General features: G+C 35.4%; 2 protein-coding genes and 1 long non-coding RNA gene across 3 annotated transcripts; 1 reads left to right on the top strand and 2 right to left on the bottom strand.

Annotated features, from left to right (window-relative positions):
* Positions 1-281: 281 nt before the first annotated feature.
* LOC140179534 (uncharacterized) lies at positions 282-2106 on the bottom strand. The gene is made up of 2 exons (XR_011873034.1): positions 1693-2106; positions 282-464 (listed from the first exon to the last, which is right to left on the bottom strand). It is a non-coding gene; the product is annotated as an uncharacterized lncRNA (long non-coding RNA).
* A 3515-nt stretch (positions 2107-5621) lies between these two features.
* On the top strand, positions 5622-7527 carry LOC112750582 (uncharacterized). Its single transcript, XM_025799371.3, has 2 exons — positions 5622-6779; positions 6890-7527. Exons 1-2 carry the CDS (start codon positions 5997-5999, stop codon positions 7049-7051), a joined length of 945 nt encoding a protein of 314 aa, XP_025655156.1. The 5' UTR covers positions 5622-5996; the 3' UTR covers positions 7052-7527.
* A 15770-nt stretch (positions 7528-23297) lies between these two features.
* LOC112750583 (zinc finger protein GIS3-like) lies at positions 23298-24570 on the bottom strand. The gene has a single exon (XM_025799372.3). The coding sequence runs from the start codon at positions 24309-24311 to the stop codon at positions 23520-23522; it is 792 nt and encodes a 263-aa protein (XP_025655157.1). The 5' UTR covers positions 24312-24570; the 3' UTR covers positions 23298-23519.
* Positions 24571-24853: the final 283 nt, after the last annotated feature.

Consider the following 24853-nt stretch of genomic DNA (forward strand, 5'->3'; position numbering starts at 1 on the left):
TCTCAATTTAATTCTATTTATTTATTTTTATTTTTTTTTTGATTCAGTTATTTGTTGTTTCTTTATCATTGTTTTGTTATTTTTATTTATTTATTTAAATTTCTTATTTCAGTTTACTTGTAACACCCTAACTTTTAGCACGTCATGATCGTACCACAAGTAAGGCGTTACGGACCTGATTTCCTATATTATCTATTTAATACTGAGCTTTTACGTCGATATCGCGTTTCAGTTTATAAGAAAATACCAAAAAATTATTTGTAGTAATTAAAATCACACAATTATTAATAATAATAAATGCTATACAAATGAATTTAATATAAAACTCAAATACAATACATATTCCTCTGGATAAAATAAAACTTAAAGCAACAAGGGCGAGGGAACTCTATAAAAATAACAGGAATCACAAGTAAAACTACTAGTCGTCTGCATCTTCTAACTGAATCTTCGAACCTGTGTCACTGAAAGGGTGGAAGATTTTGGGGTGAGAACAAACCACACGTTCTCAGTAGGGAATGGGAATGCCGTAAAAGTAATGAATTTAATGCAAATAATTAACTTTACTCAATAAAACTATTTTGTTAACCCTTTGGAAATACTTTTATTTCTACTTTAGATAAATAATTACTTTTCTTTAAATTTCTAAACTCAAAACAAATTTTAAATATAAAACTAGTCACATTTTCTGTCTCTCAGCCACATAGTTAATCCTCAGTCAAATGTCAACTTGTAATCACTTTAGTATACTCACAAACAATTAGTGCAAGCAAGAGATTCAATTCAATGTACAAGCAAGTCACCACAAGACAAACAATACAATCACAAAGTAATAAAACAGGCAAGCGCAATCAAATGCAAATGCGCAATCAATATGATGCATGTCTATCCCTAACGCAGGCCATGAGCTCATGTGTCGGTTGCCTACCCGCTCCCGACATTACCCGGGCACAAGTCCCAGATATGATTTTCCAGATGCATCAGTGTGCTTATAAGTCGTACGGCCAGGCCGCATCAGTGTGACTTTAAGTCGTACGGCTAGGCCGCATCAGTGTGACTTTCCAAATCAATAAGCGTACATCTGGAAAACAGTTCTCAGTGTGTGGGCGTCCCCACTTTACATTTGGCACTAAGGCCCAAACAATGTCACATCTGCTCTCCTGTGGCAGACACTTCATTAATTAATATATTCTTTAAATCCTTGTTCTCTGCTCTCCTGTGACAGAGATTCCTTTTCTTAATAAACCGAGCTCAAATCTTTACTTAAAACAAAATCTCTCCTTAAAAGATTGGATTTAAAACATTATATTTTTCTTAATAAATCAAACTTTAAAATAGAGTAAATCTTTTCTTAACTAAATATATTTTAAATAATTTAATTTCCAAAACCAAATCTTTTAAAATAACTTTTCAAATAAAATCTCAGATTTTATACAGATTTTATAAAATTTTGGCGACATTTTCTCTAAAATTCGGTCTAAACCACCCTTACGGGTTCCCTATTCCTCAACAATTCTCAAATCAGCGAAATTCTTAATAATACGAAAACAGTCACATTCACAGCAATAATCCATACTCAATAACATTACTATTATATATATATATATATATATATAGATATTTACAATTATTCAATTAATTTTGTAGGCATTCTAAATTAAAAACGTTTATCTTTAAAAATAAATCTCCTACCTCCGTATGAGATCGAAATCAATAAAAACTCTGGAAAAACTTTCTGACCGAGCTGCTGAAGAGGAAAGCGTCAGAAATCATCTGTACCTCCTAGAACTCCAGTTGGCCGAACTCAAGGGAAAGAGGAGATACGTGACCGTCAACTTCTACTGGATCAAAGTAATACCAACGTGTAGAAGAAGAAAATACGAACACTTTTACCAAATTAGATTTTTTATTGGAGTTATGAATCACACGAAATTGAAGCTAAAAACTCATGGTTTCCATGAAAGCTCACATTCTCTCTCGGCCTTTCTTTCTTCTTTTTTTGCCAAGTTCAATTCGGTGGTGAGAGTAAAGAAATGAAAGTGATAAGGCTGATAGGAATGAATGGATACTTTGTGGTGGCTAATGCTTCATTAGGTGTCATTGATTAATAATTAAGAGTGGCATGTGTAACAATTATATGTATGTATATATATATATGCACAAGAGCACATAAGCCACGTTTCTAATTCTTTCATTTGGTTATATATAAAAAGAGAGCATGTGTCATGTTATAAACAAGTAATAATATAATATTGTAATAATATAATACAAATCTTAATGGCTTCGGCCAAATAAATATAACTAAATAATAATAATAATAATATTTATAAAAATCAATTTAGACTGTAACTATCAATATAATTTTTGATAGATAATTTAAAATAATAGAATAAGTCATCATTAAGTTAAATTTTATTTTTAAATTCAAAGCGTAAAATTTAATTTTAAAAACTCGGGTGTTATATTACTCATTCTCATTTGTTATTCCGTCTTTTATTTATTTATTTTTTTACATTTTCAACAATTTCGACTCTATTTTCTTTTTCTTTTTTTATTTCGATTTCACTTTATTGCCTACACTGTATTGCACAATTCACTTTCGACACTAACATTAAGTAATTTTCATGTGGAGCTCACTATCTTGATACAAGTTTAATTTGACACCCTGTTAAGGTACTAAAAATCAAATGAAACAATAATAAAAAATGATAAATAGAAACTATTAAAAAATTATATCTTGTAAAATAAACAAAAAAGAATATAGCAATAAGATAAGAAGAAAAAAATATTTAAACAGAAAATATAAAATTTAATAAAAATATAGTAATAATTATTTTGACGATGATAATAGTCTCTCATATTAAATTTAGGAGACTGACAGAAAATATAATTGTACTTAAAATTTTAAAATAAAGAGTTTTATTGGCAAACTAGATTTTACACTTACAAACTATTTTTTGAAATTAATGTTAAAAAAATAGGGAATAATAACAAGAAATTTTCTTTTATTATCTAAACTATTTAATTTTGATTTTGCAAAAATAAGAAAAAAAGGTGAGTTTTAATGAAGATAAAAGTCCAACTAAATATTTAACAATTAATTACGTGCTAATAGAATTTGAAAGAGACAAAATACTATTATGCAAGTGGTGCCTATTTTATCTATCAACTCATCTGAATAGAATTAAAACAAAAATATGATAAATATCATCCAAAGAAACTAACCACACATAATCTATATGTATAGATTTTTTTTATAATTTAGACGATATATAGTATTCACCTTATTTGAATACTTATTCTTATTGGACTTGTAGATGTCGCGAACAAAAAAAAAAAAAGAAAAATGCATGTGTTTCAAAACTCTTAAGTACAAGTTTTATATGCAATTTATTGGAATTCAATATACAAATTGACTGATGTTGACATATGCAATATTATTTTTTAAAGAAAAAAGTTGATTTTTTATTAATATTAGTTAATATTTTAGATTAATATTTTATTTTTATATTATTAGTATTTATAATTTTAAATTTTAAATTTAATATAAAAATATTTTTGTTTATTAAGTATTATCTAAAATGTAAGATTTTAAAAATTAAATTGGTGATTAAATTAATAGAATTAAAAATTTAAAAATATAAAAATTCATCTGATATTTAATTAAAATTGAACTAAATATAATAAAATAATATATTTATGTATAAAATATATAAATTTATTAAAAAAAATTTTGTATTTTATTATTTTAAATTAGTTTAATCGCTAAAAAAATCGCTTTGACCGATTAACTATTTGTTTGATCGTTTTTTGGTTTTTTATCCATTCATTGCTGATAGATTTTTACTCTGAACTAACATAATTTAGTTGATTTTTTTGGTTATGGAAGAGGTGAAGGTGTTGTGTTGGGTTATGGATGATGGAGGTACTACACTAATTTGTGGGACAGCTTTTTGCTTAAATTTGGTGTTAAGAAATCGGACCTTTCGATTTTTTTGTTTTTAAGTTTTTGGATGCAAATCGGAGGTCCGTTTTGCATGGAGGGAGGATCTGAAATTCACATAAAATAAATCGGACTCTGCGATTTTTCCATAATCAATATTTTTTTTGACGATTTACATGAAATCGGATGGTCCGTTTTCTCTGTTAATTTGCTTTTTGAATTAAGTTCAAGAAATTGTTGGGTCTGAGTGGTGCCTGACACCACCACCAATGTTAAGCACCACTCCTCCCCATATCCAAGTCGAGCACCAACTTTGCCTCCATAATAAAATTAAAAAGCGACATAATTTAGTGTATGTTTGAATTAGAGTTTGTAAATGAAATTTTGTATAAAATTGATTTTATAAATTTAATTTTGATAAAAATGAGTTGGTATTAACGTGATTTATATAATTATATTTGATAATTTTGTGATAAAATGGATTATAATAAAATGAATGTTGTTTGGATTACATTATTTAAAATTATTTTTAGACAAAAATTATTAAAAAGGACATAAATTTATATTATTCAAATCTATATTATTTTAACATTTTTTACTATAATTACTTTTGAAAAGAATTTAAATTTATGTATTGAAAATTAATACTCTTTTGTTATAATTTGTTAATACTCTTCTTTCGTATTCTTTTTGTATTTAATTATATCTTTTTAATAAAATTTATATTATAAAAATTAATAATAATAAATAAAATATATACTAATTTAAGGATATATAGTAAAAAATATACAAAGTCAAATAAAAAAATAAAATTCTATAAAAAAAATACATATTAATAAAAATAATTAAAAAAAACATATGAATAATAAATATTAAAAATTCAATTAAAAAAATACAATAATATACATAAGTGAACATAAAAAATTCTAAACAAAAATATTCATACTATTAATAAAAAAATAAATAAATAATTGATAAAAATTAAAACTTAACAAAGAGTACTAATAATAATATTAAAAAATATTTATTTGTGAAGAAAAAAATTCAAAAACTCTGATGATTGTTTTTGGTATTTCTTGTTATAGATGAGATTGAATGACAAAATTGATAGAATGCCAATTAATTTTTTAATTTATGAAGTGAACGAAGAAGCTAAACGTAGAAGTTACAATTTGTTGCTTCTGGTAAACGAGAGTTCAAATCCAGAATCATGTTCGCGTTCAGAAGAAAAAAATTAGCCAAACAAAAATTACAGCGTTAAAAAAGATTGAACGCACTTTTTTTGCTTTCAACGTGTTTACCAAACATACTCTTAGTAGTTAATTTTTGGTTAATTCGTTCGAGCTAACTAGTTCGGTTAGAGAACTAAGTTTAGTTGGTTTAGTGGTTAGTTCACTAGTCTGTTTAAGTAAGCGTTGAGAGTTCGAATTCTGTCTGGTATATGCAGCAACCTACTCAGCGACAAACTTTTAAATAGAGTTCAGTTCAGTATCGCGACGGATTAATCCTTAACTTGTCGAAATAGAAATACCATAAAAAATAAAATAAAAAAATCAATTCGATTAGATTATCAAAAATGTTAAAATGATAAATTTTATTAGTCATATAATATTTTTTTTTTAAATAGGTCGAATTGCCTCATACATTTATATTAAGAACTAAGTTTTCGGATCAAAATGTGATAAAAACAAATTTGAGATTTACGATTTAGATAAGGATTTCAGTTGAAAACAAAATATTTAAATTTATATTAAGTTTATGGTGTAAATAAAAAAGAATCACGGAAACATGAGCATATGCATCCCAAGGTCCAACTCCAAGTCCATTAACCCAAACGTTAAAACCGCCCCCTCTTCTCAGTCCCTACTCCTTATATTAACTTAATTTCCCGGCCACCTCAGAAAAAAGCCTATTCAATCTCTTTGTTTCTGATTTTCGATAGAATTTTCAGCTCTCTCTTCCTCTGCCTACGCACCCCAAAACACTTGGCGGAGTGAAAGGGTTTTCTTCTCTCTTTCTCGTTCCTCCGATTCTCTTCCTTGTCTTCATGTAAATGGTGCTGCCGGGTTTGAACGGAGATAGAGGGACAGTTCCAGCGCCGGAGTCCATGGCGACCAGTCCCAAGCGATCAAACCGCCTTCATAATTTCAACCTTCCACACTTGAAGTGGGGAAGCCAGAAGTACCTGAGGTGCACAAACTCCGCCGGCTCTAGCCGCTCCAGCAGCGGAGATCGCCGATCTTCAGTTTCAATGTCCGATGAGTCACCGCCGAGGCGGAAGAGGGAAACGGAACAGGAGGGAAACCACTCGGTGGCAAAGATACCGAGGTCGCGAATCAATGGCAAGGGCCGCAGCGGTGCCGATGGCGTGAAGGACGGAATTGAGGCGATGAGGCAAAAACTGATGTTTGATCTGAAAACCGAGGCTGACAAGATGAAAGACGCCATTTTGAGGAACAAAGAGGACGACAAGATGAATGTGGGGGAGGATGAAAACGAGCGGGAATCGCCGCCTCTGTTAGCGAGGGAGGGCGCGAGGACGTGGAATCTGAGGACAAGGCGAGCGGAGTGGAAGATTCCATTCTCCGACGGCAGACTTGGCGGCGGCAGCGAGAAAGCGTTGAAGATTGATGAGAATTCCTCTCCTGCAAGAACTGACGGCGGCACCGTTAAGTTGCTGAAGCTTCGAAGCAATTCCGATAAGAGCGCGCCGAGGCCGAAATTCTCCCTTCAATTGTCAAGGAAGGAGGTTGAAGAAGATTTCATAAAGATGGTGGGCCACCGGCCGCCGCGCAGGCCCAACAAAAGGCCCAGAAGTATCCGGAAGCAATTGGATGTAAGTTGCATCGATTTTTCTTGACTTCTTTTAACTTGAATCTCTGCAGCGTCGCTGTACTCTTTGTTTGATTTGTTATAATCTGATTCTGCGCTAACGTGGTTGTGCAGGGTCTTGTTCCTGGTTCGTGGTTAACAGAGGTTACAGCAGATTTGTACAAGGTTGCTGAAGACGCAGGGAATGGAAAGGCGCGACAATCTGGGAAGGGGAAGGGAAAGGGAAAGGGAAAGGACAAGATGCTTGTTTCTTCTGACTCTGATGAAGAATCTTGATTTGAAACTTGAAAGCCTATAACAACAATCTTGTTTTGTTGCTTTGAAAGCTAATTTACTTTTGGTAGTAGGTACATAGTTCGTTCATTCGTTTGTTTATATGTCAATAACTCTCTACCGAAGAAAGTGGATTGTGATAGAAAAGAATATCTTAGTTAATTGATTAAAGCTTGTGAAGTTCTGTGGCTTTAAGGACGCATCTATATAGCATTCATTTAAGTTATTAGTCTAGATAATGATCAGTGGCAGTTACATAGATTTGGTTCTTCTAGTTTCTTGAGTTCTGAGCTAGGTTTCTTTAGGCTGGAGAAATTAAACTCAAATTCCATTAAAGCGCGCACCTTTTTGTTACTCTTTTTTTCCTTTGTTCTCTGAATTGTATCATGATTCATGAGTGAATGTTGTCTTTCTTTGTATATTTATGTTGCTGGTTTCACTCATATATTTAATAGAAAAGCAGTTATGTAGTTGCTAAACCGGAATATCAGATTTTAGTGTAATAGTATGTTTCTAATGCAGGCTATGCGATATGCTTATTTACTACGATAATTGTTTACTATGGTCCTGCAAAACTGGTGTAAACCAAGATCATATTGACCCATTTCTATGCAAAGAAGCTTCCAATTACGCGCTAAACGTGGTGGGGAAGAAGGTGTCGAGAAGCAATTTTGTTGGGTAGCTAAACTGTAGTAGGTATTGAACCTTGTTACTGGCAATCGGACTTTACAAGCTCGCGAAACGTGAATTCGACTCTCCTGAGAAGAGTTCATCTTCGAACCCAATATCATGCATCACAAGTTTCTTTCACAAGTGATTTGGTGTGGAGTCGTGACCACCAAGAAGGCAAGAATAGAATAGCTCTAGCAATGGCAATGGGCCGGTTAAAAATGCCCTGAGTTCCAGCCCAACTCCATCACAGGCCTCCATTTAAGATTGCATTTCTGCGGAAATCTATGCGTGTAAATGAAAAAACAAGAAAAACAATAATGGGACGAAAAAATCAGGGGAGTGGATACTCTTCAGTAGAAAAAAGACGGGATGTTATCCAGTGTTTAATATAACCTTTTATTGTTTTCTCTCTCTTATTTAATTTTGGTCCTACTTAGAGAATTAAAGGTGAAAGATCACACTTTATTCTCTCAAATGTTTTTTTCACTGGAGATGATCCATTTCAAAAAATCAGAGACATTTTAATTGCATTTAAACACAATTTGCACTAGTGACCAAGAAAAAAAATTTCAAAAATTAATTTAAGAATGGATAAAAGTAGTGTAATTCAAGTATACTGTATCATGGTATGTGTAATTGCATATAGACAGTTTTAACCACTTTTTTCTTAGACTAAGCGGAATGTAACCTGTGTTTTGTAGGAGCACAGAGCAGCTCACAACTTGCGTTTCCAGGTGAGAGGTGTCGCATGTTTGACACGTAGACAAGCTGGCCCTTTATATGCTTCACACTCCATCTGCATTTTGCTCAAGTCGATGAAGAAGAAATGTTCTGAAGAGAAAAATGAACAAGCTTGTGTGTGAAGAGAGAAAATCAATGAGGGTTGTGAGATATTATTTTGTTGTGTCAATTTATTTGTGTTAAAATAGTTCATGATTTTACGTTAGTTCAAGAACATATTATTGAATATTTGGATAATCTTCAATTTGTAAGCTTTTTTTATTATGTCAATTTATTTGTGTATGTTGTTATTATAGCTATTATTATTATTATTATTATTATTATTATTATTATTATTATTATTATTATTATTATTTTATTTTCTATTATTATGTAATTATTATTATTATACTGTTGTTGTTGTTGTTGTTGTTGTTGTTGTTGTTGTTGTTGTTGTTGTTGTTGTCTACGGCAGGCTATCATGACTTTATTGTCAAAAAATTTGATCCACTAAAGACCTACAACGAGACCACTATAGCTGCCCTAGCATCAACCGGGTTAATGCATGTTTTCGCGATTAGGTAAGGTGAAAGGACATTTCGCACTATTGGGTGCTCTAGTGGAACAATGGAGTCTTGAAACTCACACGTTCCACGTTCAAGTTGGTAAAAAGGTGATTGTCACCCTAGAAGACGTGCTACATATTCTTGGCATGCCAATTAATGAGGAGCCCGAGATGGACAGATCGGACAGCAGTCACTCGTACTTGGTGGAGAACTGCATAGCAATTTTTGAGAAGCAGGCTGATCCGCAGGATCACACGTTAGGGAAGGTAAACCTAACATGGATTCAACAATGCAGAGTGTAACTGTAAGAACCGCGAATTAAAATAATTGATTAATTAATGTAAAATAATCATAATTTAATTGTCCGGAATAGGTCCAAAATTTTAGAATATTAATTAGAAAATATAAATATTATATTTGGACTTAGCAGATTTTTCTGAGTTGGAAAATATAATTTTTTTCGGAAAATTGCGTAAAAACGCGTACCGGTAAATTAACCGGCAGTACCGGCTTAAACCTATCCAGTACTGTGCGAGAATAAAAAAAATAGTAAAAAACCTTAGAAAAATGTTTAGAATTGAAAATCGTACACTAATTTTAAAGGTTTGGCCCAAAGTTGGGTCAAACGGGCCCAAAATTTTAACGGGTTGGATCGAAACCAAATTGGGTCCAAGCCCAACATATAAATACACTCAAATGAACACATTTCAGCCACATTCATCCTCATAACATAAACACAATAGCAGCTGAAGTGAGGAGAAAGGTGAGAGCTTTCTACCATTGTCACTATTCACTCCTCTCTTCCGGTGACCATAACTCGAGCTACGGTGCTCCGATTCGCGTGCCGTCAGCGGCTACGCGAAACTCTTGCCAAGTCCGTTACTTCTAGCTAGGTATTATGGTAAGATTTTCACTCATCTCTGTCCTGCTTATTGTCCTAAAAATTTCGAAAATTTAAATTTTGGTTTTGAGTGAATTTTTGTGTTTTGATTGATTAGGTGGTCTCTAAGGTTGGGCTATTGGTAGTTTGTACCTCAAAAACCATCATAAAAGGTCAGAAAACTCTTTACCTTGTGAAATTATGTATTTAGAAACCCTATGTATTGATTTATGGTAATTTATATGGTTTTAGTTAAGTTCTTGCACTTGTTGGAGTTGATTTGGAGCTTTGAAGGTGAGATTGGTGATTTGTTAGTGATTGAAAGCTTGTTTGGACTCAAAGTGGTGTTTTGTGCATATTGAGAATCGGCCAAGGTATGGTTTCGGTTTTCTCTATGTAATATATAATATTTCTGGACACTTAGGCTAGTGACCCATAGGATAGGATTGGATTATATTGGTTGTTGAATTTGTTGTATGATGATGTATGATGATTTGATAATTTTGAGTTATTTTGATGGATTTTGGTGTTGATGTTGATAAATGATGTTGGAGATTGAAATTGAAGTTGATTTTTATGATTAATAGTGATAGAATGATGATTGATGAGTTTGTTATTTGAGAAATGGTTTAGGGCGATATAATTGATATTTGGGTTTGAGAATTTGATGATATGAGTGGTGGAATGTGATACAAATGGTAAGAACTGATGTGAGTTGAAGTTGGTGTGGTTTGGTTTGGTTTGGTTGTAAATTTTGAAGTTTTGAGCACTTAGTGAACTTTGGTAAAAATAGATTTTTAGTGAATTTTGATGGATCATAATGTGAATCTCAAAGCTTAAAATTGGATGAAACTTGATTTAAATTAAAGATGGCTTTGAGAGCTTTCAATTAATATAAAGTTTATAGAAAATAGATTTTTATAGAGGAAGTTATGACCGTTTAAAGTTTGGTGTCAAAATCTGAATTTTGTGATGTTGCAGAATTTTATGATTTCTGGTTTGTGTGCGCACGCACACTGCTATGCGCGTGCTCTCATCAGTGGCTAATTTTGACTTGTGCGTACGCACAGCCTTGTGCGGCACACCCTGTGTACTTTTGAAAACGTGTGTACGCACACGCTTGTGCGCACGCACACACAAGGAGATGCCTACTGTTGGGAGTGCTAGCACGCTCTGTGCGCACCCACCACCTACTGAATTTTTGCAAGTTGTGCGCACGCACAACCTCACAACCTTGTGTGCACGCACACGCTGGAAGGTGCATTCTGTTGAGGGTGTTCGCACGCATCGTGCGTATAAACAGAATGAAGATTTTTACTTCATGTGCGTACGCACCCCTCTATGCGTACGCATACCTCTTGAAAATCCCTATGGGCGTGCGTACGCACAATTCTATGCATACACACACTGTCCTGTTTTTCAATAAAAAACCTTGTTTTTAACTGTTTCACCTTCCTAGCATGCTTATAAACTTCCGTGACCCTTATCTAAAATCCTTTAGCTTGTTTTTAGGTGTCAACTCATGGAGGATGCTTTAGGTAAGTTTAATTAGATATATGTCTTGTAAAAAGTTTAGAAAATGGAGACTTAGGTTTCTGGAGTACTGAGGACGGGTTTGGTTGAGTGAGAAGGCGGAATATTGTGTTGATGATCACTGACAATGAATTGGAGTAAATCCCCAAAATGGTCCTCCAGATTGGGCCCGTGCACCAATGTTGCCCCTCAGTTTCTAAATGCTCTAGATGCATCCTCCAATTTGAGCTCCGTCGAAATCCTGGTCCTTCCACTCAATTCCGGCATGACTCAGCAGCCGGAGCGCTGAGCTGGCGTTCCACCACCTCCACGTAGGCTTCATCACCCTCCACCATCACCATTGTTCCTCCTCTTCTCCCAACGGAGCCATTACCCTTCTCCCTTCTTCCAATCCTCCTTTCCCTTTCTCCCTTCCTCAAGCATTGTAGCCCTTTCCATTGGCTTAAGGCTGAAGTGCTAAACCACCACCGCAAGCCACCATAGCCTCCACCATCTGTGACCACCGCGTCCAATCTCCTCCCTCTATCCTCTCCTTCCCCGTCAGGTCCAGAGACGTCAAGCTTTCTTCTTGGCGAACCACCTCCGCCGGGCCCGAGCTTACTGTCACCGCCAATCTGCCATCTTCATCACCCTCTTCCACGCACCGAACCCTAGTCCTATCGTAGCTTCCAGCATCTCCATCGCCACCACCATCACCTCCAGCCTTTACCCAGCATCGCCACATCTTCCTTCCTCATTTTCTCTTCTCAGCTAAAGAGCCGGGTACCTTTATCTTTGTTCCTCATCACCGAACTACTGCTACCGCAATAGCCGCTGCAACCACTACTCTGCCAGTGTCCTCCCCTCGTCTGCTTCTCCTTGTCATTTCCATCACCCATGATGACTAACACTCATCTCCTTCCTCACGTTTCGGTTTGCCTTCTTTCCCTGTCTGACCACCTTAACTTCCCTTATTAGTTTAGGTTTATTTAGAATTTAGTTTTAATTTTCACCAGTTTTAGGCTTAGTTTAGTTTAATTATCTGTTTTAATTTATTTTAGGTGGTTATGATAGGTTAATTTAGTTTGTTGGATTATGATTGTTGCTGAAAGTGTATGGAAATATTCTCCAAGCTTGAGGAAGAAGAGAAAAGAAGAGAGGAAGAAGAAAAGAGAAAGGGTTGTGGCGGTGGTTCTGAGGTAGTGATCTGAAGGCTGGTGAACTGAGAGAAGGAAAGGGCTACAATGCTTGAGGAAGGGAGAAAGGGAAAGGAGGATTGGAAGAAGAGAGAAGGGTAGTGGCTCCGTTGGGAGAAGAGGAGGAATGATGGTGATGGTGGAGGGTGATGAAGCCTACGTGGAGGTGGTGGAACCGCTAGCTCAGCGCTCCGGCTGCTGAGTTATGCCAGAATTGGGTGAAAGGACCAGGATTTCACATGGAGCTCAAATTGGAGGGTGCATTTAGAGCATTTAGAAACTGAGGGGCAACATTGGTGCACGGGCCCAATCTGGGAGACTATTTTGGGGATTTACTCTAATGAATTGTGGAAATTATGAATTGATGGTGGTTGAGATGAGTCTGGGATTCGGAATGGAATGATGGATCATTGATATACTGAATGAAATAATTTTTGAAAACAACTGATGTAATGTTTTTATACTGAAATTGTTGAGATGCTATGCGCCTGGCAGGGATGGCGGTTGGATCCCGCCTGTCGAGGTCGCAGCAACGGCGAAAGGGCGGTGGTTCGTCCCGCTTACGTTGAGATGTGATGTCCGTGGCAAGAGTATCCCGCTCGCATCCGTTCAGAATCGCTATAGTGTGCAGGCATTGACATCCTAGACCGTGATCCGGGCACGATATCTCGGGGGTTACCATTATGAGACCGAAAGGCGACATCTCCATGGAGGTGTGTCGGGTTGGCAGTTGAACCGACGACATGATATCACAGCTAATAGGACAGGCATTCATCATGTGCATCTTTTATCTGTTTGTTTGCTTTGTCAACTTGAATTGCTTGTCTAATTGTATAACATGTCTAATTGCCTATTTAAATTACTTGATATACATGCTTATACTTGTGCTTTCCTTGTATTGTATTATCTGTGTATTTTACTGGGATTGAGGAGGTTCGGAAGGCGGTGGCGATGGGATCGCATGGCGGTTAGGTAGGCGAAAGGCTGTGGGATAGCGGAGAATTGTTAGTTAGAAATTCCTTAAGTTAGATTACCCTATTTTCATTGTGGCTTTAAAGTTAATGTTATAAATTTATTTATGTTTTAAGCTTGAATCTCATAATAGATATGAAGCTCTAGGATTGCCTCTGGTGTCTAGGAGTCTTATATCTTACATCACTGGGCACTGTTACCATACTGAGAACCTTCGATTCTCATTCCATACTTTGTTGTTATTTTTTCAGAAGCAGGTCGCAACCCACCTTGGTGAGTTGCTTGATGGTGACAGAGCGGAGTTCCTTTATCCTATTTTAAAGTCCTTTGATTTATTTTTATTAGTACCCTCACTTTTGTATTTACTTTTGCCTTAGAGTCTTGAGAATGATATTTTGTATAAGTTGTTTTACTTTCAAAACTCTATTTATTTGTATATAACTAGACGGCTTAAACTCCGCGGGCGGCGGCTAGATCCTTATGACTATTATACTCTCTTATATACTTATATCTTGTTATCTAATATATATCTTGTGCCTTAAGTTTGTAGCTTCGTGTGAATGTTTCACGCTTTTGTATCTTGGTTTTTGAGCTTATTTTTTCATCGGACTTCTAGAATTATTATTTCTTCTATATATATTCATGTATAAGCCTTAGAATTATCGTGACCTTTGATTAACCTTTGCTTTATGGCATGAGGTAAGGCTTAGTGTAATTAGGGTGTTACATTTAGTGATATCAGAGCGGTTCGTCCTTGTGAGTCTGAGGGATGGACCGATTGTGCTTCATTGCATACTTTGGGTCATTTTTCTTTCATGCTATTTAGGTTATCTTTTGATATTTCAAAGCATGCTTGTTTGTGAGTGCCTTTTTGGGATAATCGAAGCACTAGGCTTTTGATATTAAAACTGATCACCTTGATATCGATTATTTGGTGTAGACAGGACCCTGAATGGTGACTCACAGACGAGGTCAGACACGTACTCGAAGAGAGAATGAGGGTAACCCATCAACGGATAATCACGCTGAGTTCATGGCAGTGATGGCCAACTTGGCTAATACTATGGAAGCGAATGCTACTGCAACATTGCAAGCCGTACAAAGGCTGGGTCAACCGGCCAGAAATGGAAGTGAAAATGGAGATGGAAATAGAAATGGAAATGGAGATGGAAACGGTAGGGAGCTACTCCGATGACCTTGGCTTCGTTTCTCAAGGTTCATCCACCAATTTTCAATGGATCGACAAATTCTGCTGAAGCTACTCCCAATTATGAATGTGGAATGTGGAATGTGATTTGAGAAATTGGGTGTGGAATGATTGAGGAAGGATGGAGAGGTAATTGGTAGTGATTTATGGTTGTAATTGAAGTGAATTGGATTGAGGATTTTGGAAAATTAGTGTTTGGAAACTTTTGGTAAAAGCTTATTTTTGACCAACTTTAGCAGGGCATAACTTGGCTTCCGGACCATCAAATTTTTTAAAATTTATTTTGAATAAAAATTGGATTCGTGAAGTTTACAATGTTTGAAGAACGGAACAAAAACGATTTTTAACGAAAATGTTATGCGCGTTTAAAGTTGGTTTAAAAAACTGATTTTTATGAACTTAGTAGCTTTATGCCAATTTTGCAGCCCATGTGTACATGGACATGCATGCGATGCAGACCCTGGGCTCTGCCAAACGTCCCACATACGCGGAAGGCATGCGTACGCGAAACCTTGTTTTGGCTGAAAATTATGTTTTTGAGTTTGAAAACCATCCCTCTAACTTTTCAAACCTCGGTCACTCTTTAAGACCCGAAGGCTAGTTTTTAGATCACAAAAGAAGAGTGAAATTATTGAGAAAGTTAAATTGAAGTGGAAGGAGGTCTGTGAAGAGAAGAGATCAATTAATGAGGTACGGAAGTATTGAATGTGGTACGCGATTGAATCTGATTGAGAAAGAGACCTCGGGTAAGAGGCAGTGGTGTTGTCCACTTGCTCCGGATAAGAGTTGAGATACTGGGTAAGATGCAATAGCGTTGTCCACTTACTCTGGGTAAGAGATAAGGAAGAAGAATGATTGAAAGTGATTATGAGGATAATGATTATGATTGTAAAGTGTGAATGTATATTCTGTTCCGTTTTTCTTGCATCATTTTATCTCTGTTTGTAAAGTGTGTCGGGCACCGTATCCCATGAGTGTGGCGGACACTATATCCCAAGAGTGTGGGAGCACTTTACCCTGAAAAGTGTGTCAGGCACTATATCTCATGAGTGTGGTAGACACTATATCCGAAGAGTGTGGTGGGCACTATATCCCAAGAGTGTGGAAATACTTTATCCCGGAAATACGGCGGGAACTATATCCCATGAGTGTGGCGGGCACTATATCCCAAGAGTGTGACAGGCACTATATCCCAAGAGTGTGGATGCATATTAGAGAGACAATATCCGGGTTAACTACTGGGTGTGTCGGATTTTGGAAAGGTAACCGACACATGAGCTCATGGCCTGTAGGACAGGCATGCATCATATGCATTTGTATGTTTTGCTTGAGTGTGAATTTTTTGGTTTGCTTAACTACCTAACTCTGCTTATCTACTACTTGTTCTACTTGCTGTAACTGCAATCTATACTTGTGCTTTCCTTGTCTATTTTGTATGTATTTGCAACTGAGAGATCCCTCATGCTGGCGGAGATGACGCTGAGGGTAGTTCCACTAGTGATTAGGAGGTTTGGGTTTACAAGAGGTGAAGAGTTAGATTAGAATTTAGGATCCCTGGATAGATTACCAAAAACTTATGGTTTAGTATAATCTTTAAGTTTAATTTTTGAGTGTCGGAGTTCAAGGAATGCCTCTGGCTTTTCCGAGACCTTTTATATTAACTATGCGAGCACTTTTACCATGCTGAGAACCCTGGTTCTCGTTTCATACATATATTTTTGTTTTCAAATGCAGGACGTGATACATCAGGTTGAGCTTGCTGGAGACTCTTGGGACGGGAAAATCTACCTTTGGGATTTTATACTTTGTTTTTTGTATATGTACATGTAGTTACTCTACTTGTATATATATGTATTTTGTTCCTCCTAGAGGTTAACTTGGAGAAATAGGGTTTATATTCCATAATTTAGTAAACACTTCTTGGGTTGCATATATGTATATAAATATACTCTAGTCGGCCTTTGCTTCGCAAGTCGAGTTCAGAGCTTGATTATGTATCTATCTTTTTAAATGTTGTTTATATACTTGTCATTTAGTTTTCTGTATAAGCCTTCTGTCTTATCATTTTTTTGCGAGCGACGCATCTTTGGTCTTATTTTGATCTTACCCATTTTCCTTCAAGGCTCCTAGCTATATTATTCTTGTTATATATGTACGTATTTTACTTTTAGAGGTCGTAGTACCTCGCCACCTCTGATTTATATCCTAGGCGTAATGCTCTGTGTGGTAGGGTATTACATGATAGATCCTAGAAGATGAGGATATACCTAGGTGGAAGCATATTGAACCATGTGAGATAGGATTTTTTTAGAGTTACTCGAAGGCTTTATACTGGAGGGCATCGGAGACCCCTTCCAAATTTTAAAGGCATCCAAATAGTGTTATGGATTGGTGGTTTGCCTTAGGTATCCATATCTCTGCAGTGGCAGAACCTTTTTGGATTTTTTCATTGAAAAATTCTATAAAGGCCTGTAAGAGTCTCTTTCCCTACCTCTACTTCAGCGCTTGATTAACAAGCTTCTTGAATAGTTTTTCTAGGTGCTTGCGTAGCATCCAACCTGGAGCATGAATGATTTGGGAGCTCCATAGTAGATAAATGATGAGATTGGTCCAGATTTCCTTCATTCATCCGCTGGTAAGATTATATACTCTTGGCTCCCAAGTTTGTTATGCACTTTGTCAAGATTCGTGCCTGCTTTCGTGCTTATTCCTATTCTTTCTGTGTTTTAGGAGTCATAATGGTGGTTCTATAGAATGTTGACAAGACTTTAACTAATTAGCATAATTTATCATCTTGGTTGATGATTTCTTTCACTAACTTTTGAAGGCTTTTATCGGTTTCTTTTGAGAAAACTCGGTGGTTCGGGTTCTGATATTGAAGGTGGTTGTCAAGCCATCCTACTGTCCTCATGCGAGGTGTTTAAGGATTTATGGCTATGGCTTGAAAGTTGTACAAAAAGGGGGGAAAACAAAAGGATTCTACTTGGATGGTGGGTAGTTTTATTTTGAGATCACTGAGTGGAAGCCTACATAAATAACGTCAATCTTAAGTAGGTGCTAGCCGAAATCCTTAACTAGGTTATCTCAAGAAAAGAGAACGATAGGCTTCTAACCAGTGATGGTCTAACAAACCAAGGGTCAAGGGTATCTATAATAAATTCTTATGCTTAAGTCAGTATTGGTCAAAGAGATGTAAGGATTAGAGTTAGATCCCACGTAAGGGGTGAATATCTGGCCTCTTTTTATAGTGTTCATAAGAATATGTCAGAAAATCAGAGTGAATTCGTGCCAGATTTAGATAAGATCTCATGTGGATATATTATACCTTGTGTGGGTCAGCGAGCCTTAAAGAGAAGTGATAAACCACTATTTTATGGTTTATCTTGTGCTCAATTGAGTAATTTTTATTAAGTCTTTGCACACTTATTCATACTAATTGCATGATTTTACATTTTCCTTCCTACTTCTGTGCTATGATTGAAAACATGCTTCTTTGGCCTTAAATTTCCCAATTGTAATTCTCTCTTATTACCATTCGATGCCTTTATATGTGTGTTAAGTGATTTCATTATTTATAGGGCAGGAATGACTTAGAGGATGGAAAGGAAGCATGCAAAAGGGGAATACAAAAAGTTGAAGGAATTGCTAAGCTTTCCAGCCTGACCTCTTCGTACTTAACTGACCATAACTTGAGCTACAGAGATCCAAATGAGGCGGTTCTAGTTGCGTTGGAAAGCTAACATTCGGGGCTTCGAAATGATATATAATTTGTCATAGTTTCTCTAAAGAAAATTGACTCGCACGTGTGGTTCTGCAGAAAAACCAGCAACCTGTACGTAATTGAATTCGCCCCCAGCGATTTCTGGGTTGTTTCTGACCCAGTTTCCAGCCCAGAAAACACATATTAAAGGCTATAAAGTGGGGGAATCCATTCATTCATACAAAAAACAACAATTCATAATTGACAATTTAGGTTTTAGATGTAATTTTCTAGAGAGAGGGTTCTCTCCTCTCTCTTAGGTTTTAGGATTTATGATTTCTCTTAAGGTTAGGTTTACTTCTTCTTCATTCCAAGTTCAATGTTCTTTTAATTTAGTTTCTCTTATCTACTTTTATTTATTCTAGTACTTGGGTTTATCTATTTCTCTTGGTAATTACTTATTTAGCCAAATTGGCTTATGAACTCTTCATGTTAGATTTTAATTTCTATTTAATGCAATTTGAGGTATTTCAGATTTATGATTTTAATTTAGCTTTTTATATTCTTAGTTTTAATTGATGAAAAGGCATTTTTATTCGAATAGATTTTCTCCTCTTGGCTTTGGTTGAGTAATTGGTGACACTTGAGTTATCAAACTCAGCTGTTGATTGAAAATTGGAATTTGCTGATTAATTTGGATCCCTCTAAAGCTAGTCTTTCCATAGGAGTTGACTAGGACTTGAGGAATCCTATTAATTGGTCCACTTGACTTTCCTTTATTTAGTAAGGGTTAACTAAGTGGGAGCAATAAACAATTCTCATCACACTTGATAAGGATAACTAGGATAGGATTTCCAGTTCTCATATCTTGCTAAGAGCTTTATTAGTTATTATTTTAGTTCTTGCAATTTACTTTTGTTGTTCCTTATTTAGAAAAACCCCAAAAAGATAATCTTCCATAACCAATAATAAATCATACTTCCCTGCAATTTCTTGAGAGACGACCCGAGGTTTAAATACTTCGGTTATAAATTTTATTGGGTTTTATTACTTGTGACAACCAAACTTTTGTACGAAGGGATTCTTGTTGGTTTAGAAGCTATACTTTCAACGAGCTTTTAATTGCGAATTTCTAGACCACATAAAATTTCTCTTGTCAAGAAGCATTCTTGGACCACCTGTTGTCCTAGGGCAATTCGGGAGTTAGGTACCAAACTATTTACTCCAAAAAAAATTCACCATGTTAACCTAGAATATTATGGATATCATATTAGAATTTAATCTCTGACGAATATCATCTTCATTGGTAACAAAATACTAGACTATTCTAGGGAAACATAGGTTCTTGAAATTTTTAAAAATACCAAATGGCTTTTTAAATGTTCTTAAAATACAATGTCTAACTTGTTTAACAAAATCCAAGTCTTGCGATCTTGATGATTGGGTCACCGAACAAAGTTTAGGATTGATTTTGTTTCCTAGATATTTTTGTGAACCAAATTCATCCAATTAGTCTTGAATGAAATTATGTACATAGTTCAAGAAGTTGTTGAGATTCAATACAAATTTTAGCTTCTAACCATGTCTACAAAATTCACACAAAATTATACAAAATTTACTGACAGAGTGAAAAACCAAATTCCAACAGTATTAAAATTTAAATAAGCCATGCATTTGTTCAAGTTATCCCAATGATCGAAACTAAACAAAATAACACCAATTTATCTTCAGTTTCATAAAATTACCTACCTCAATTCCAAGCTCTTGATTCTTGCTCTAATCACCAAGAATTACCAATTAACCTACAAATAAATATCAATATCATCCTCTTTGTTTATTGTGAAATATATTACTAACTGTTAAGAATGACGGAAGCGATTAACATGACTAATTAGCCTGACTCTACTAAGAACTTTCCAGTTCATACTCACTTCTCTCCCCCTTCAGATGGAGGCAGGAATACTCTTCTGTCATCTGCTAGTGATCATTCCGCAAAGAAAATTCTGCTCTAGGTATTCTTTTGAGTCTACGGCGAACTCTATTATCTGTTTATATGTAAATACTGTGAGACCAGCTGACGTCTGCACCCCGTTTGAATATGAACTTTAACCTAAATCCTTTGTACGAGGTTCATTTTATATGGCTACTTGATGGAGTACCAGTGAGACATCCTATGACAATGTATGATCGTGCAGAGGAGAAGTAGATGATGTTTTGCCTTTTGATGATATTTCACCTGACTTGAGTTTTGATCTAGCTATATCTAGGGGTGTTCTAACTAAGATCTATACTCTAATAAAGGCTGGATAACTGAATGTTGTTAACTGCTTGAGATGTATATAAGTGCGGTTGTTTATAACTGTTATATCTGTTATTATATGTGAATTGATTATGAATGATTTCATATATTAAAACAAACGTTTTCAATAAAAAAATACATCGCAAAATAACTACACTTTTAACAATAACTCGGGCTCATATAATAAATAATAGATAATAATTAGAAAGACAAGCTGGTAGTGCTCAATTTTCGGTATGATCTAGACATACTAAAAATTGGGTCGTTACAAATTACTTCACATTTCTTGTCTTCCTATTGACTTTTCATAATAAAGTGGATGGATTAAGGAAGTATCACGATTCACTATATGCATATTAACTCCCTCTTTCCATGCCACTACCAATTCTCCCAACAATCCAATAGGATCAACTATGAAGCTAAACTCAAAACCTATCCTCCTCAAAACTCCTTCCACGGTCGAGGTATTATTTTTTGTTTCGCATAGAAAAACCTCGGGAAAATGGGATTTATTAATCCCTTTGATGTTGTGAACTGTTAGGGGTTTTTCCAAACTCCGACAGTTTCACATCACCATCCTCATACCTTTTGGGTTCCAATTGTTAGGTGGTACCCAATCTTTCCTCTGATTCAGTCGTTTTCTCCGAGCATTGTTTTTGGTAACTAGCCTCAACATTGCATTCTTCGGTCCTCTTTTTAACCTCTGAGATTGCATTGTGTGAATTTTTTCTCCTAGCTATTTATTTTCAGTCTTTTTTTCTTTAATTTTCTTGCTGAACAGAATTCTACATGAGGTCTGAATCCCATTCTCCTTCTCCTGATTCTGTGAACTCCTATTTTAGACTAACAGATTTGCAAATTCACGTAGTAGATTAACAGACATTGGTTTTTTTGTCTATCTTTTCTAGATTTATTATTCTCATTGTTGTTTGGATTCATGTTTTCTTTATCATCTTTAGTCTCCTTTCAAATTAGTTTGCTCAGAGTCATCCTCTCCATTTCTCCTCTTCTACTTTTCCAGCTGCCATATTCTCCAAGTGCTTTTGATAGGTTCTGATTCCATGTCCAATATTCCCACAACAAAAGTCACCAACAAGTTCATATTTGAGTTGAAGATCAGTGACTCTGTTATTGCTACCATAGATTTTCAACACTCTTTTTAGTGGTTTTTTAATGTCGAGCTTGACCTTAATTTTCAGCATCGGTTACTCCTTATGCCTCATAGAGAAAATACCAACTTCCATCACCTCTCCTAATGTCTCGCCTACCCTCTTACCCGAACCTTTTTTTTGCATTACTCCTGGAGGCCCCATTGTTGAATCCAAATCAAGATAGTGGCAAATTCTTCATCACAAATTAGGAAATTCTCTCTCCACCGTTTCAGGTTAATTTTGTAGTTCTTGAAGAGACAAGGAGCAACCCCTTCAATTCATAGCAAATCAACCGCTTTCTCAAAAAAAAAAATTGATATAGGTTCCCTCCGTGATGTAAAACTTTAAAACCCTCTAGTTGAATCCATATGGCATATAAGGTTAATTCTAACGTTCTTGTACTGAATTGTCTGTCAACAAAGAGTCTACCCATCAGACTTGGAGCATATCTCAGTCCCTTCCTGAATATCCTCATCACCATACGTTATCACCTAATTCTCCACATCATCAATCACTCCTTGTGGATTTAGAGAGGTAGCATTGGATGTTGTTATAAAGTCTGAGACACTCGATGTGAATTGACTAACAATTTCAGGATTACTCTTTAACATTTAATTTTATTTCGTTTTGTTAAAAAACTAAAACTTGGTCTAAGTGAAATCTCAAACAGATCCAAGACTATAGTATCTAAGACAAACCTCTAAGAAGGCATCTCCAATGATGACTCTAAAATTTATTGATGGAATCTCCACCAATGTTATGACTCCTCAAAGAGCTCAACCGCTTAAGTCATTTGCTGAATTGCTCCAATGCTTGAACTGCTACTAATTGGATATTCAATTACTAATGATGACCAAAGGCTTCAGAGGCATAACAAATAGCATAAATAAGTATCAAAGTCCAAAAATATTTATCTAATTCATCATCTAATTAAGTATCTCTAGTATTTCTAACTTGACCATGGAAATACTTTTTTAGGTGTAGACCTACCTTACATCATAGTTCAGTACAACTTCTTGTCTATGAATTCGTGTTCTCTTCTTCAACATCTCATTTTAATCTGGGTAATCTTTTATTATTGAATTGAATCAGTTTAGGAAAAGCACTATTTAACAAGTATATCATGTTAGGTATACATTATAAATTAATCACTAAATTAACCATCGATATAAAATATATTATTAAAATATAAAATTCATATTAAAAATAAATTAAATAATACATATATTTATAAACAGATAAATAATACCTGATTTTTAGCGTACACTTCATATTTTTGTTAGTCAGTACAATATATATTTTAATAAAATACTTAGGAACTTATTAATTTATCATTCTATTAATTAAATATGTATAATAATTATAAACATAAAATTAGTTAATCTGATAAGTATTTTATTTTTAAATAAATAAACATTTTTTTTCTGGATCTTGAACCATAAACAAATTAAATGTGAAAAAATGTACAATAAGTTGCAGAAGAAGCTAAATAGGCACATAAGCGGCGGATCAAAAGCTCACACCTAGAATGAGAGAAAAGATGGCCAACAACATTTTCATCATTTACACTCACTTTTATGGGTATTTGTAATCTTACTAATTCGTTACGAATCGGGCCAAGGCATCAAGGTGGGCCAAGACCAAGTCCAACCCTAACCCATCATCCAAATTTGTACCTCTATCCCCTTTGGACGATAACCTATCCAAACAAGGCCCATCAATCCTAACATAGTGGGCCCGGGCTTGTACTTGCGAGCCCATCTTGGCAGATGGGGGCGAGGATTCCCCTACTCCACCAGCGTAAGGCAACACCCCTGCACCCGTTATAGCGCTATAATTCCCACCTCCACCACTACCGTTACAGCTACTAAAATTTCCGTTGCTATTGCTGTTGGGGAAGACGCAGCCGTGAGAAACGGACACGTGGAAAGAAGGAGGCGCAGCACGTGGCGGCATGTAGATCCATGGGTGATGAGGTCCCGACTGGCCCACAACTGACCCCGGCGGGGCAAGAAGGTGAGGAGGCGGAACGAAGGCGGAGACGATCGGGTTTCTAACGAATGAAACGGCGGCGTTTCGCGTTGCTTGGAGCTGCGCGCGCTTGAGCTGTTGGCGCTCTTTCTTGTGCGCGTTCTGGTGCCCTCCAAGAGCCTGCGAGTTTGCGAACTCGCGGCAGCAGTACTGGCACTCGTACTTCCTTTCGCCGGAGGAGGAAGACGAGGGAGGGAACACCGACGCGCCTCCGGCTCTGCCATCGGATTCAGGTGAGACGGACGGGGAGACGGCGTCGAAGAGCGTTGAAAGGTCATCGTCATCGTGGTCCACACCGAAGCCGAAAAGCTTTAGAGGATTTTGTCGTTTAGTGTGGTCATGGAGTTGAGCCTCCATGGAAGTTTAAATTAATTGTTTGGTGTTGTTTGTGTTGAAGATAAGGGGTAGTGGAAGAGTGAGAGATGAAGCGTTTGTGTGTACTGTGTAGGGGATAAAATGGTGCGTGTTGTGCGCGTTGAGACTTGAGACTTTGAAATTAAGAGGTTGTTGCATGTCTTTGGGGATCTATTTATATATGGGATTTGACCACAATAATAATCGATCATGCTATATATACTAAAATTAACTATTAAAATATAAATATATTTTAAAAATAAATTAAATTATATATATATATAAATATATTAATAATTAATTTTAAATTTTAATATATAAATAATATTTTTTAATAATAATAATAATAATAATAATAATAATAATATTAATATATATATATTATCAAAATCAGTCGTCAATTAAAAATATATATTAAAATATAAAAATATTTATTATAAATATATGAAGTGTTAGATGTCAAAAAGTTCTATGATTTGTAGTCATTATTAATATTTTTAATAATATAAAATTATATCTAATGATATAAGATTATTTATTTTTTT

This window comes from Arachis hypogaea, chromosome 15 (genome assembly GCF_003086295.3).
Source record: "Arachis hypogaea cultivar Tifrunner chromosome 15, arahy.Tifrunner.gnm2.J5K5, whole genome shotgun sequence".
Lineage (NCBI taxonomy): Eukaryota > Viridiplantae > Streptophyta > Magnoliopsida > Fabales > Fabaceae > Arachis > Arachis hypogaea.